At 34.4% G+C, this 16,858-nt stretch overlaps 1 protein-coding gene across 1 annotated transcript; it reads left to right on the top strand.

The window, feature by feature from the left end:
- The first annotated feature begins 2,973 nt into the window (after positions 1 to 2,973).
- Positions 2,974 to 4,607, top strand: LOC139872790 (limonoid 21-O-acetyltransferse-like). Its single transcript, XM_071860716.1, has one exon. It carries the CDS (start codon positions 3,085 to 3,087, stop codon positions 4,345 to 4,347), a length of 1,263 nt encoding a protein of 420 aa, XP_071716817.1. The 5' UTR covers positions 2,974 to 3,084; the 3' UTR covers positions 4,348 to 4,607.
- Positions 4,608 to 16,858: the final 12,251 nt, after the last annotated feature.

Below are 16,858 nucleotides of genomic sequence, written 5' to 3'. Positions count from 1 at the left end.
CATTAAGTTAGCATATCATATAGATATAGAACATGTGTTTAGTTGATTTTAAAAGTCAAGTTAGAAGGATTAACTTTTGTTTGCGAACAAGTTTAGAATTAACTAAACTATGTTCTAGTGATTACAAGTTTAAACCTTCGAATAAGATAGCTTTATATGTATGAATCGAATGATGTTATGAACATCATTACTACCTTAAGTTCCTTGGATAAACCTACTGGAAAAGAGAAAAATGGATCTAGCTTCAATGGATCCTTGGATGGCTCGAAGTTCTTGAAGCAGAATCATGACACGAAAACAAGTTCAAGTAAGATCATCACTTGAAATAAGATTGTTATAGTTATAGAAATTGAACCAAAGTTTGAATATGATTATTACCTTGTATTAGAATGATAACCTACTGTAAGAAACAAAGATTTCTTGAGGTTGGATGATCACCTTACAAGATTGGAAGTGAGCTAGCAAACTTGAAAGTATTCTTGATTTTATGAAACTAGAACTTTTGGAATTTATGAAGAACACTTAGAACTTGAAGATAGAACTTGAGAGAGATCAATTAGATGAAGAAAATTGAAGAATGAAAGTGTTTGTAGGTGTTTTTGGTCGTTGGTGTATGGATTAGATATAAAGGATATGTAATTTTGTTTTCATGTAAATAAGTCATGAATGATTACTCATATTTTTGTAATTTTATGAGATATTTCATGCTAGTTGCCAAATGATGGTTCCCACATGTGTTAGGTGACTCACATGGGCTGCTAAGAGCTGATCATTGGAGTGTATATACCAATAGTACATACATCTAAAAGCTGTGTATTGTACGAGTACGAATACGGGTGCATACGAGTAGAATTGTTGATGAAACTGAACGAGGATGTAATTGTAAGCATTTTTGTTAAGTAGAAGTATTTTGATAAGTGTATTGAAGTCTTTCAAAAGTGTATAAATACATATTAAAACACTACATGTATATACATTTTAACTGAGTCGTTAAGTCATCGTTAGTCGTTACATGTAAGTGTTGTTTTGAAACCTTTAGGTTAACGATCTTGTTAAATGTTGTTAACCCAATGTTTATAATATCAAATGAGATTTTAAATTATTATATTATCATGATATTATCATGTATGAATATCTCTTAATATGATATATATACATTAAATGTCTTTACAACGATAATCGTTACATATATGTCTCGTTTAAAAATCATTAAGTTAGTAGTCTTGTTTTTACATATGTAGTTCATTGTTAATATACTTAATGATATGTTTACTTATCATAGTATCATGTTAACTATATATATATTCATATATATGTCATCATATAGTTTTTACAAGTTTTAACGTTCGTGAATCACCGGTCAACTTGGGTGGTCAATTGTCTATATGAAACATATTTCAATTAATCAAGTCTTAACAAGTTTGATTGCTTAACATGTTGGAAACATTTAATCATGTAAATATCAATCTCAATTAATATATATAAACATGAAAAAGTTCGGGTCACTACACAAAGGGTGCATGGGGTTAAAGGTTCCCCACCATGATAACCTTTTTCACTTCTAATATAATTATGAAAAGTTTAAAACTTTGAAAAATGTGCACCCAACTTGTTTTTTAACCAATAAAATGTTATTTCTATACCCAACTTATATGTATAACAGCCACATATTCCCTATTATATATATATATATATATATATATATATATATATATATATATATATATATATATATATATATATATAATCGAAGATTTGAGAAACAAGTTAATCACAATCATAAATCATAAGACCCGGAAAAAAATCAAAGTCCAATATCATTATTATTTTTTTTTTTGAACAGCGATTGAGATCACCCGAGGGGACTTTACTACCCGTTGCGATCATCTCCCGTTTCGACTATGCCGATGCAGCGATATTAACCCCGCCCCCATCGCTGCCCGGGAGGAAACCTTGAAACCGATCCAAAGGCACGGCCAAGTAAAACCCCCCCTCCCCTTTACCCCTACCCCCCCCCCCCCCCCCCCCCCCAACCCTAACGATATGGAAAAGGTGTCATGGGTGGGTACTTCATGGCAGAGGTGAAATTGTATTTTTTAATATGTAGCCAACGGGGGTCGAACTCCTGACCTCTCCTAAAGGAAACAAGCCACCCACCGCTGGACCACATCACAACTTAAAAAAAAAATAGTTTCTATTTTATAAAGCCCCAAGGGTTTTATTTTATGTAGCCCTCCTAGCAAGGCATTAAAAAAAAAAAATTCAAAATCCACTAGCATTCCTAATAGTTTTTTTAATTTTAAATAATTTCTATTTTCCGTTCGGAACAAGCCCTTATGGGAAGAAAACACATGTACTTTTTTTTTTTTTTTTTTTTTTTTTTTTTTATGCATTATTATTTTTTGGAGTAGCAATTAGAGTTGAGTTAATGAGGTTTGAACATCGACTGATAATTTGTTCACTTCTAGTTTTACTTGGTCATAATATTTTTCCATATGTTTAATTTAATCGCATTACTCCGTATAATTTATGTAACTGATGAAAAAGATATTATGTCCATGATTTAAAGAATGTCAGTTAGCGAAGACGAGTTACGAAACTCAGATAGTTCCTACTGAACCTATTGAAGGGCTTGGTAGTTAATCAATCACAAAGGGTGCTTAAAGCATGGATTATTAACTTCTCTTTAACACTTGATGTAATTTTAAATAGGGTTAGGCCTGTTTGACCCATTTGACATGTTCAATTTAGGTAAGCTGCTATATATTTGACTCATTTGAAATAAAAAACAAAAGGTAAAAATATACATTCAAAACTAAATTTGGTCAAAATCGTCACCTGTACTAACATAGTCATTACCTTACACGTTGGTAATATTTAGCTTTTATCTGGTGGAACCTTTTCATCAATAAAACAACACAAAATTAATATACCAAGTAAAAAAAAAAAAAAAAAAAAAAAAAAAAAAACAAAAGGTGGTCAAAGCCTGCATCTCTTTTAAATACAATTGCCTATTCATTTATTTCAACCTCTTACCTCTTAAGAATTTGTTTCAATCAGCTTCATAACTACCTGGCCTACAACATGGAGGTCAAGATTCAATCAACCCAGATCATAAAACCATCAAAGTCAACCCCTGAAAATTTAAGCAAGTATAATCTATCGTTGTTCGATCAACTTTCTGCATCTTCATACATAAACCTAGTCTTGTACTATAAGTCCAGTAATGAGATTAACATCTCAGATACACGTGGGCAACTGGTCAACTCTTTATCAAAGGTGCTAACTTTGTTCTACCCATTAGCCGGAAGAATCGCTGAAAACGGGCTCGAAGTTGATTGTAAAGATCAAGGGGTCAAGTATTTGGAGACTCAAGTAAATATAAAAATGGATGATTTTCTTGAACAAGTTCCTAAAATTGACCATATCAGATTGCTGATAGGTGTACCAGATGATGTCACACAGGCGTTGCTAGTGGTCCAGGTCAACGTCTTTGACTGTGGTTCGATTGTTATTGGTGTGAGTGGTTCACATAAAGTCACTGATGTGCACAATCTAGTCATGTTTACTAACGAATGGGCTAGCATGACCCGCACAGGGGTCAGCAATGGTGCGTTTTCTCCTTCTTTCGATAACTTGGACTCTGTTTTCCCACCGAAACAAATCCCGTCACTTGGGATCTCGAATACAGACGAGAAACATGCCAAAATAGTGACTAAAAGGTTTGTATTTAATAAGAATACGATATCAATGTTAAGAGAAAAAACTGGTTCACCAAATCGTAGACATAGTCGAGTAACGTTAGTGTCTGCGTTAATATGGAAGGCTCTTATGACTATTGACCAAGTCAAAAGTGGGACCCTTATGAATGGCTTATTGGCCCCCGCGATTAGTTTAAGGGGAAAGGTAGGGTCACCGGTATCAGAAAGATCGTTTGGGAACGTGTGGGTTCCTTATTCAATTCGCTTTCAGCAAAATGAAATGGAATTCAAATATGTTTATCTTGTTGCCTTGATAGAAGACACAACAAGGGACTTTGTGAAATGGATTTCGAAAGCGAGTAATGAAGAGATATGCACACGTGCAGTTGCATCTTACGCTGAGGTTGGTGAAGAAATAAAGCAAAACAAGTTTGCGATTTTTACAAGTTGGTGTCGGTTTCCTGTATACGCGGCTGATTTTGGTTGGGGTAAGCCGCATTGGGTGAGTGAAGCGGGGCGTGTACATGAAATGGTGACTCTAGTTGATGACAAATATGGTGATGGAATTGAAGCTTGGGTGAATTTGAATGAGAAAGACATGTATGTGTTTGAACAAGATGAGGATATTTTAAAATTCACTTCCTGAAAAACTAGTTAATACTTACATTTGTTATCAATGTATGTCTCATATGAATTTAAATAAAGTTGCAACATTCTCAAAGAAAAGCAACTTCTTAAGCTTAAATATTTGCAATGTTTTGCTCTAACAATTTGACACTCTCATAACCAAGATTGACTATAAAATTAATATATTTATCTAGCTTCAACTCTAATGTCTGTGCTGTAGCTGACAGCAAACGAAGACCTTGCGTCGTAGAACAAGTCAGCAGTTGCATACACAGTTATGTGAACAGAACATTACACATTAAAAAGTTGTAACATTGCAAATGAAATGATAAATGGCTTGTCATACCTAAAGATTAGTACATATACTAATATCTTATCATCATCTTTTTTATCAGCAGATTTTATAAACAGAACTTCCTAGCAAGCTGCTAGAGGAGGTGATGCATAATTTTCACTTTTAAAACGCATTTTCGAACAAAGCAGATCACGCTAGATCGAATAGAAAACCCAACAAAACAGTGTAAACACTCACGATCAAGTAACCAAGATAGAGAATTGCAACCCTAACCGATAAAGGCGAAGCCACCACAACTAGAATCAATGAATCAATGAAACACTTCAAATCACCTCCAAAATACAACTGATAAAGCAGAGCACCACAATTATAAAGAATGAAACAAAGATTTAAGAATATAAACTCCTAATTGATAAAAATACCACCACAATCAGAACTCTAGAAACACTCCGGTAAGTTGCAACATAGTTGCCATTGGAGGTGATTTAACCGAAGTCTCGATATCTATAGTGCTTCTAAATCGACCAAACTATTTAGTGGCTTCAAAGCTCCCACTCAAACCCAATTTCCCACTAGTTTCAAGTCTTCCCGAGCTCCCACTCAACCAAGATCTCTCAACAAAATCAGAAAGTTCAAGCTTGCTAAGAATTCTAACACCTACGAAACCACCTAGCCATTCCTCAATAGGAATCTCAACCATATACATAGTAACATAGTTCCCGTCTTTAACCCGCGAGCAACAATCTAAGCACCCCTAAGCACCTTCTAATGTTGATCTCCAAACAAAACATGATAACTATCATTATCCAACTACCCAACAAAGATTAGTCTTCTCGTGAGCTTGGGAATGAACCTCACGTTCTTCAAGATCCAAACAAATCATAGGTCTCTTATGGCAACATCACCAATACCCGCAATATTAAGTACTATTCCGTCCGCTACTCGAACCCTACCTGAATACCTTTTAAAGTTCATCATCTCGTGCATGTACGGGCAACATGAAATGAGGAACCCGAATTCAAAACCCAAGATTCGTCCAAAAACTCCTCAAGGCACATCAAAGCATCTTCAACTACCGTCGTTATGTTCTCACCCGATTTCAAACCCGGACACTACGACCTAAAGTGACCAACTTGCTGACAATTCCAACACACAACGTTTCTCACATGTGAGTGGATCCCTCTCAGATTTTGTCATGCTTCTACACTTCTACCCCTACCTCTGCCTATAGCACTCAAAGGAGAACCCGATGCTCTAGCTGAATCTTTCCTCATGATTCCCTCACTAAGAATTAAATCTCGGATCCCTTCAAAAGTCAACTTAGTAGTTCCAGATGAACCACTAACTGCCGTAAATGTGCCAGACCAACTCTCGAGTAACGATGATGAAATAAACAAGGCTTCCAACTCATCTTCAAACTTGACCCCAGCTGATTTTAGACGAGTCAAAATCAGGTTGAACTTATTCACATGATCTGCTGCAGAAGACCCTTCTTTCATCTTTGTGTTAACTAGCTGTTTAATCAAGAAGACTTTATGCAAAGCCGAAGGTTTCTCATACATGTTGGCTAAAGCAGTCAAGACTCCTTTAGTCGTAGTTTCACCCACGATGCTGAGGTGCCGAACTACACCAAGTGCCTTCCTATCTAACAAATCTCAGTCCTCCTACTTCAACTCTTCGGGTTTAACACTAGTGATCGACGAGTATAAATCCTTTTGATATAACACATCGCCAAAATCCGAGCCATCAAACTTATCGATTTTAATCGTGCTATTTTCCACAGCCAAACAAAGAGTTTTTATTGATTATTTTTGTGATACAAGTTACATGTTACATGGGGTCTAGAGCATAAACAAAGACGAATTGGACTAAAACGAGGACTCCTAGTGAAAATCCCATGCTCTCACTTTCACGTTCGCGAGCCATGCATCGAGCAGATTTCGCTATGCGAGCAAAACTTTGCCTTTCACGACCAGTGGCGGATTCAGGAAATTTTTTCACCGGGGGCGAAATTTTTTTCTAATGAGTAGAGATTTTTTTTTTGGCAAAATATGGAAGTTTTGGGGCAAAATATATAGTTTTTTGAGCAAAATTTAGAGATTTTTGGGCAAAATACGAAGGTTTTGGGGCAAAATACGAAGGGCTTGGGGCAAAAAAAAATTCCACCGGGGGCAAAATCAATAAACCGAAAAAATTTACACTAAAAATTGCAAATCCACTGGGGGCGAGTGCCCCACCCTGATCCTTAATAGGTTCGCCCCTGTTCACGACTAATGTACTTCGCGGTTGCGAAGTGACCGTCCCGGTTGCGAGATTCATGCAGCACCAACATCATCGATTTTGTTTATTCCTCTTCACACTCCAACAGAAAAAACCGGTTCATTAAATAATATATATAGTCGAGTAACATTAGTGGTTAATGGAAGGCTATTATAACTGTTGACTAAGTCAAAAGCGGGACCCTAAGGAATGGCTTATTAGCCCCTGCCATTAGTTTAAGGGGAAAAGTTGGATCACCAAGCTCGTTTAATCTTGTTGCCTTGATAGAAGAGATGTGTACACGTGCAATTGCATCTTACGTTGAGGCAGGTGGAGAAATAAAGTAAACCAAGTTTGCGATTTTTACAAGTTGGTGTCGGTTTACTGTATACGTGGCTGATTTTGGTTGGGGTAAGCCGCATTGTGTAAATGAAGTGGGCGAAATGGTGACTTTAATTGATGACAAAAATGGCGATGGAATTGAAGTTTGGGTGAATTTGAATGAGAATGACATATAAGAGATGTATGTGTATGAACAAGATGAGGATATTTTAGAATTTTCTTCCTTAGAGAAGCTAATCAGTTTTGAGCACTTTCTTTAGATATCATTGTATGTCTCACATAAATTTAAATAAAGTTGCAACATTTCTAAAAGAAAACCAGCTTCTTATTCTTAAATATTTACAATGTTTTGCTCTAACAAGTTGACTCTCTCATAACCAAAATTGACTATTAAATTAATGTATTTATCTAGCTTCAACTCTAATTTCTGTGTTGCAGCTGATAGCAAACAAAGACGTCGCCCCGTCGAACAAGTCAACAGTTACATACACAGTTATGTGAGCAGAACATGATACATTAAAAGGTAGTAACATTGCAAATGAAATGATAAATATATACCAATTGATAAATGGCTTATACCTAAAGATTAGTACATGTACTAATATCTTACCATCATTTTTTAACACTAAATTTTATAAACACAACTCCCTAGCAAGCTGCTAGCTAGAGGAGGAATTACAAGAAGGTCGTGTGTGCGTGCAGCGTTTGCTCTACAGATAATCATGACACCCATGAGCCGCGGGCAAACCCACAGGTTATAAAAATACACAATTCAACCAATAAAAACAAACTAACGAAAACTAAGAAATATATGTCAACAGTTCATAAACTTACAATTGAGAGTGACATTAAAAATATCAACAAACCAGGTGTCCATGTTCATGATACAATGAATTGAGAAAAGATAGATTGATTCCACTTTTGAATTTGCTTTCCATGTTATAATATCTGAAAAACAACTTAATACTGTATACTCAAAACCTAACATTCTGTTCGACTCACACAAACCTAATAAGTAATCAAAGCCTATTTATTATGTATTCTCCATAAAAGATTAATAACAAGACAATTAGCAATGAACTAGATTATAATATCATATCCATCACCTTGATCTGTGTCAAGTCAATGAAGTTCAATCAATCGCCTATAATAACCGAAACTAAAACTGATATATGTTTATATAAAAATCAAATAAAATGGACATGTTTGTAAAACCAATATAGAAATACTCAAATAAAATATAGAGTTCAACTATTGATGAGTTTATTAGACTTATTTCTAGACGCTTGAAAGATGACAACGAAAGGGCTTTACTTTCATCATCAATTATAAACTTAAGTCGTGAGAATAAAAAAGAGATGCATCATTGCAATAATAAAAAAGCAATTTCATTGAAGCCGAATTCAATTAACGAAATTACAAGAGTTATGATATACATACCCTTTCTAAACGTTGCAAATGAAGAAGAAAAAGGGGATGTGTAACTATTATAGTTTCACGCACCGGAAGAAGAAGATTAAAGATGCAATTGAGACGGTGAAGACTGAAGAGGCAATTACTATATTATACAAATAGTCCATAGCATGTAAAAGCATGTATTTGTTTCGGCTATATGGGGTTGAAATCACATAATGTGTGTGTTTTTCACTTGGTACGTCTTTTGGTTGGGTAGGTGCTGGTCTTTGTTCAAACCAAAATATAATAAAAATAACAAATAAAACTCTTTTAACCTTCACAAATTTATATGTATATTTCGCATCTCATCTATTTTGCATGTGTTTTTCACTTAGTACGTCATTTGGTTGGGTAAGTGTCGGTCTTTGTTCAAACCAAAATATAATAAAAATCACAAATAAAACCCAACTTTATTTAACCCTCACAAATTTCTATGTATATTTCACATCTCATCTATTTTTCGGCCTATAACCAACTCTATCTATTTCAATCTCACAAAACTACATATGTGACATAAATGTTTGTCAAGCGTGAGCAGCTAATAACAACACTTTAACAACCGCAAGTTCGAATTTTGTTTCAGCAACATTCGGTTGTTGAAGAGTAAATTTCTACAAATCTCTCAATATTTTAAGGATACATGTTATAAGAGGTAAAAGAGATGTCATAATTACAGGTAAATCCTCTCACCAAATAGTATAATGCTTCACATACTTTCTTTGCGATATGAGAGGCCTCTTGGAGGCTCTCTAAAAGAACCATCATAACAATGTTAAGGGCATCCACGATTTTAGCTGAGGATATGCTAGAGACCAGTTCGTGAACAAAATAAAATACTCAAGTAAGGGTACATGCACCGGTATCTTTCAATAGGATGCTTCCATCCCTAAATGAATTAAGCAAATTAAAAAATTACAGATATTTTTCAACATTAGCCTAGGTTTGAAGAGATCCAGACAAGTTGTTTTAGATATATTCTTCAAACACTTGACCAATCTCTTCAACCACTTCAACCACTGGCTGAGGTTTGAAAGATATTAAAAAAAAAAAAATTGCTTGATCTGATTAGGAATTTAAACATCCTATTGAAAGATGTAAGTGTAGATAAACCCTCACTCTAACATTCCATTTTGCTCGGGAACGAGCCTCTAGCACAACTCCAGTTAATACTATTGATACCTTAAACACTATTATAATAGTACTTTCAAAGAACCTATGAAAAGCATCTCATATCTCAAAGAAAGTATGTGAAGCAATATACTATTTGGCGAAAGCATTTATCTGTTATTATGACACATCTCTTCTACGTTTTATTACAGTGTATCTTCTAAATATTGAGACATCAGTGGAATCTACTTTTCAACGGCCAAAATGTTGTAAAACAAAATTAGAATTTGCGGTTGATAAAGAATTGTTATTAGTTGCTTGCTTGTAACAAACATATATGTCATATCTGAAAATGAAATAGATAGAGTTGGATATATAATGATAAATAGATGATATGTGAAAGTTGTAAAAATAGTGTTGGGTGTAGGTTGAGAAATAGACTAGATATGAAATAAACATAAAAACTGTAAAAGTTAATTAAGTGGGTTTTATTTGTGATTTTTATTATAATTTGCTTCGAACTAAGATAGCCACGTACCCAACTAACATACATGCAAAGTGAACAACACATGGAGACACATACAACACGTACCTTTCAACCTCCAAATAGCCAAAACAAATATTGGGGGTTTAATACTTGGCCTTCACAACCTTGATAATTAGACTACTCTATGAACCTTTTGGAAATCAAACTTATTACTAGTAGCGATGTCAGAAAAATATATGTGTATCTGAAAGGCAACTAAAGTAATAAGATAAAATAGAATAATAGAATAATGATTTTCAAAGGAGATAGTTTAACCCATCAAGGCCTCATGTGGATTATACTAGTATAAGATTAATTTCCATCAGTGATGATTTTTGGGGAGTAGGAACACTTCATATGCCTAAACCTAACATGTAGTCATCTTTGAATAGTTTATATTGAGATGATAAAGTATCTTAATATATAGATGCTTTGATAATTTTAGTTATACATAAAGTATAACATTAACAATAGCAAGGTTGCAATAACAAACACCTGACTGAATACGGTCGTAGGAACCTCAATGTTTACTTCCAAGGCTCCACATTTCCTTTTAAATTTTCAACCTGACATGTCACAAGATTGATAGAATTAGTGCCAATGTTACGTCAAACCTGAATATGAAAGAATTAGTGCCAACATTATGTCAAACCTAAAGACTAGAGGTGACCTTTTTAAACAAGTTTTGTGACGAACAGGTAATTTGAGGTTTGTCTTGTATTAAAATGGATCAAATGGAATAATGAATACGTAAAATCTTTGCAATCATCTATCGAATATAATACTTACATTGTTTTCATAAGGACAGACAAAAAGGAATAGTAAGCAGGTGTGGCCAAACCCATTCCTTTAAAACCCGCACAAAAAAATTACTCAGTTGACCCGTCTGTTTTGCCACCTCTACTAGTAACAATTGTTGTAGAGCAGAGTAAACAAAAATTACATTCTCCTTCATATCTTGTACACAATGGAAATGAGCATTATCACCAATATCTTCAACTCATTAATTACGTTTTGCAGCAGATGCTGCTTTTTGCACCATCTCTCAAGCCTGACAATAGTTCAGGGTACTCATTGCATCAGCCGTAAACTATTAAAATTTAAAAATAAATAGTGTACAAAACTCACATTTCTTTTTATGCCTTCAATTGTTTGACACTTAACACATCAGCAAGAACAAAATGCTCATAATGAGTCTGGAGCCCCTTGTGTGTTGAGTGTCAGCCAATTACTTCATAAAGCAATTCGATATCATGGGAAGTGTACGGAATTCGACTGATTTGGACAACACCTACGGTGGCCAACAACAACAGGGTGGTGCACCATTGAAGACCACCTTCCTGATCAGATTCCGGCGAGCAAAAGAAACCAAGACAACCAAAAACATAGCCAGCTCGAGAACGGAGAAGAAGAATAGCAACAGCCGCCAGAGGCAGCAACAACAGCGGCCGGAGTGTACCCGATGCCTTTGATCCCTGGGCCCACAGTGGGGGAAGCTTTGACCTTAAGAAAGGCGCAACTTCGATTCTCAGTCTGGGCGCCCGCATGGAATTATTTCTCCCTCCGGGGGAAAATTTGTGAAGTGTTTCGGGGTCTAGCTAGCTGGGGTAAAAATCGCCTTGCCGTCACTGTGGTACCTGGGAGGAGGTACTTTGCCGGCACAGGTCTCTTTCGGGGTGGGATTGGTGGGTGCTACGGCACACAGGGTTAGCGTGTCCCTGCCAACTTACACGTTTTGACCTTAACAGCGGCCGGAGATAAAAACTAGCGGTTGGCGAAGACCAAAAACAAAACACCGCCGGAAGAAAGAAAACGGCAACCACGACAATGGGAGAAAACCAAGCAATCGTTAACCATCCCACAAAGAGAACGACGGTGGAGATGGGTAACAACCGCCCGATCAGCTAACACTCACCGTAGGAGCAAAACGACGATCTCCGGCGAGAGGAAAAGAAAAGGAAAAAAGAAGGAACCCTCCGTACCACCGCAGAGATGCAGATGGCCAGAGGTAGAGATGAATCATAGGAGGAACTTACAAGAAACAAGGAGATCGACGCGGTAGATGGATATAGATTAGGGTTTTCTGAAGGAGGAAAAGTCAAAAGCATTTCAAGGTTATTTCAAGTTTGAGTTAATTACATTAATGGTCCCTGTGGTCTTGGTTAAATTACGTCGCTAGTCCCTAACTTCTAAAAATTATATGCTTCGTCTCTGTGGTTTTAAGTCTAAACGGCGGTGGTCCTTGTGGTCTTGGTTAAATTATGTCGTTAGTCCCTAACTCTTGAAAATTATATGCTTCGTCCCTGTGGTTTTAAGTCCAAACGACGGTGATCCCTGTGGTCATGGTTAAATTACGTCACTAGTGTCCAACTTTTAAAAATTATATGCTATATTGTGAAGTGTTATTAGCTGGCTTAAGCTAATTACCAACATATTGCATAATACATAAAGATGGATTGTTCAAACAGTAAAAAATAGCATCATAATTTATTCATAAGTTGATAATTTGCGCATCAAATTTTAATTGTTTCACTTGAGACAAACAAACCTAGGACTAATTGTAACGTCCTCCCAATAGGGTCTGGAAGAAACGTTACTAATATCAAATAAACCAACATATTATAATACGAGAACAATACTAAATGAGAAAATTTAACTTTATTGAGTACGCAGCGGAAAATGAAATGTCGTTACAATAATGGAAATAACGATAAAGTAATTGTTCATATGCAGAAGTAATAAATGCGATATCTCTTGATCCTAAGTCCAAGTAGCATCACATAAGTAGTAGATAAGAAAGCTTGAATCAAACAGCACCTGAGACAAAACATGCTAAAGTGTCAACCAAAAAGGTTGAGTGAAGTTCATAGGTTTAACAAAAGTAGTTATCGTTGTTTTTAGACCACAAGATTTAGTTGTAAAGTTGATCTCCCGCAGGATCAAAAAGTAGATCTCGCAGATCCAAAAGTTGTACTGATTCGTGATATTTTAGACTAAACGTTTGTTTTGTTGCCCCGATGATAAGTTGGCAGTACCTTATCACCATGTTTAAATCATTATTAAGTAATACAAAGACATCACGGTCAAATGTATCGGGGACGTTACTCCCGATAGGCCTACCCCCAATAATTAAGAATGCCTTATCCTGAAAGCAATTAAAAAATATCACTGTGGGGTCTTAGTAGCATAAGCTAGTCATAGTACAGTTTAGGTTCGTACTTGTGTCTAAGTTGTTTAAAGTATAAAAGCAGCATGTGTCTCACCCCAGTAAGTATAAAAAGTGCTATAGCAATAAGAGTGGGGCTATGAAAGTCACCTTAGTAAGTAGAGAGAGTTATTCCTCGGAATAGAGAGTTGAACGAGTGAGCAGGAAAGTCAACCTATTGACATTTAAGAGTAGTTAAGTGTTTTGCCCATGTTTAAGTTTAAGTATGTGTTTAAGTATAGTTTGTTTTACTAAGTTTCTATTCCTAGTAAGTTACTATTTTTATAAAGTTTCTATTTTTAGAAAGTTTCTTATTTTACTAAGTTTCTATGACTAGAGAGTTTCTACTTTTATGAGTGTTTCCATTTTAGGATACTTGCCGTATTAGATAAGCTTCCAATCACCCCTTTCCCTTCGAATGGCTAATTTAGATCTAGGGGCTTGAGCCATAGGACCCTTTAAATCGGAAATCCAAACCCTCTGCCTAGAATCTCGTAGAAACCATTCGTCAAGAAAGTTCGAAGATCTATACATCTCTAATACATATCCCAAAATGTTTTTGTGCTACAATATAATTAGTAGGTTATAGGTGCTAGTAATAGTAATAGTGTATACATGTTAAGTACTAGTATAAGTAGTATTAGGGTTTCATTAATTAGGGTTAGTTAATTAAAGTAGTAATTAATAACTAGGGTTTAGTAATTAATGTCCTAGGGTTTCATAAATGTTTAGAGTTTAATTAATTAGGGTTTAAGAATTATAGTTTAGGTGTAATTAGGGTATAAGGTTTTAATATGTATATGTATATATAATTCGTATATATATGTATATATATATATATATATATATATATAAATATTTTTTTTTACATGTATATATGTATATATAAATCTAGGTGTGTTTATGTATATACTTATGAATAACAAGTTTATAATATGAATATGAATTATCAAAGATCAAAGTTTATGTAAATAGTTTAGGGTTTATGTTATACCTTTGAAGATTCAAGATAATTAACAAAGAAAAGATGAACACGATGAAGATGGAAGATCAAAGCCTTGAAAATCTTGAAGAACTCCTTGAAGATTCTTGAAGAACACGAAGAACAAGCTTGAAGATCCGAATACCACAAGAGAGGGAGAGGGAGAGATTGTTTTTGAGAGAGGATTTTGGTGTGATTTGTGAATGAGAAACTAGGTGTTTATATAGTGCAAGTATTAGAGTGTTAGTCAACATAAGGATGTTCTAATTAATGATTTTATTTTGTTTTATAATTTTTAGTCAACAATAGGTGGTACTAGTTTATAATTAGTCAACATAAGGATGTACTAGTTTACACTTTATTTTTAGTCAACATAAGGATGTAAGATTTTTTTAGTCTCATTATTATTACTATTATTATTATTATTATTTTTACATTTACTACATGATAAGTATTATTTTCTTTTTACTAATTCATGACTTGTATATATTTAGCTCCCAATTGTTTTATTATTTATATAAATGTCACTTTTTATTTATTACTTATAGGTTATTAGTTATAATATTACATAAATGCATAAATTTTAATTAGCAGTGAGTGTCGACTAACAGTTTATTATTTTCATCTTTTATTAACTTGTCAATTTTTGTACAAAGTTAATTAATATGTTTTCTAACTCTTAACACTTAACAATTGTTGATTAAAGTTTAATCATTAAGTTTTAATTATATTGTTTGGGCTTTTAATATTGGAAAAATATAGAATGGAAAAAATGAGGGTCGTTATAGTACCTCCCCGTTATTGAAAACTTCGTCCCGAAGTTTTTAGGTAGTTTCCTCGTTTGCATCAGCAGTTGAGAAGAGATGGGGATATTTCCGTTTCATATGGTCTTTGCGTTCCCAGGTATATTCGGGGCCTCTACGCGAATTCCAACGGACTTTAACGATAGGTATATTGCTTTTACGCGTTTGTTTGACCTCTCCTTCCATGATTTCTATAGGTTATTCAACGAAGTGCATTTTATCATTAATGCGAATATCATTCAAAATGATGATGTTATACAAGTCATTTCAGTAAATTGGATACATGAAATGTGTTATGAATAGTACTGAGCTCATTTAAAACCTTGAGCATTTTATGCCACAATATTAGGGCAGACAAACAAAGAGGAGTTCGTGAAAATCACAGTCATGAAATTTGATAGAGATCTTCATTGTTTACCACAAGAATATTTTAATGATGAATATAAGTTGAAAAATAAAGTTTTATCACTATTGAATAATATGGATAAAACGATTCGTTTATAGGAAGAGTATAAACGAAGCTATCATAAAAGAGTGAAATGAGAAAATTAAATGTTCGCCTTAACTTTTGACGTAGTCACGATTGATTTCCTGAATTCAAGGAATTAAAAGAAATCTTCGTAATCTATAAGATTTGATTATCCGGTAATTAAGGAATTTGAGATTTTCTTTGATTAAATGCGGTGGATTGTCTCGATTGTTGTGTTTGGAATTTTTCTATAAATTAGCTTCTTCCGTTTCATTATCTTCACCACTTCTATACTTTCTTCCTCATTTCAAACTTCCAAAAGATTAAGAAAATGCTTAATCCAGTTCTGATCCTGGTTATTATATTGACCATATTTGCAGTCATTCTTCTTTTTCTTTTACCGCCAGAGGAATCTGTTTACTTCTACTATGCTCTTGGGGTTATAGTGTTTTTAATTATCCCGTGTCTTTATATTGCTATACGTATTGATATACACGATTTGTAATTTCGGAGTCGTTATCGGGCTTTATATTTTCCCTTATATGTCGGAGCTTTATGCTTTTGTTTCTTCTTCCCGACTTCAAGTCAAGCGAGTAATGGTCCAGAATTCATAGGTATGAAGTTTTGAATGATCATAATATATAAAGTAGAAAGGAAAGGTAATAGCACGATTTGATTTGTCATATTACCAGAATATCCGAAAAAGACCGAATCATCAAGAAAAATATTTTCTTGATATGTTTAGAGGTTAAATAGAATGTAAGAGTCGTGTAACATGACAAATGATGATTATAAAATCTATGAATCATCATCTTCCATTAAAAACTGAGCATGACTTACTGTAATATAATCACGTTGGCCTGACGTCATTATATTATATTAACTCATGCTTCAATTCCCAATCACTTCTTCAAAGCATTTATAATTTAAACTCGAATTTTACAGAATATAGAAACTAAAACAGTTTCCTTTATAAAGATATCGCAAAGAGATACTTAATTGCGGACATGAATCGTTATGAAGATATCTTCCGAAATATAGAGGATATTTATGATGATATTTTGGAATTTCTAAGTTCGAAAGTTGA

Source organism: Rutidosis leptorrhynchoides, chromosome 10, assembly GCF_046630445.1.
Source record: "Rutidosis leptorrhynchoides isolate AG116_Rl617_1_P2 chromosome 10, CSIRO_AGI_Rlap_v1, whole genome shotgun sequence".
Taxonomy (NCBI): domain Eukaryota; kingdom Viridiplantae; phylum Streptophyta; class Magnoliopsida; order Asterales; family Asteraceae; genus Rutidosis; species Rutidosis leptorrhynchoides.
Note: the sequence above shows the minus strand (reverse complement) of the source record. Positions and strands in the feature narration are given on the sequence as shown.

Excerpts from the sequence above, each read along its gene's own strand:
- LOC139872790 (XM_071860716.1), top strand. The coding sequence starts at position 3,085 with ATGGAGGTCAAGATTCAATCAACCCAGATCATAAAACCATCAAAGTCA.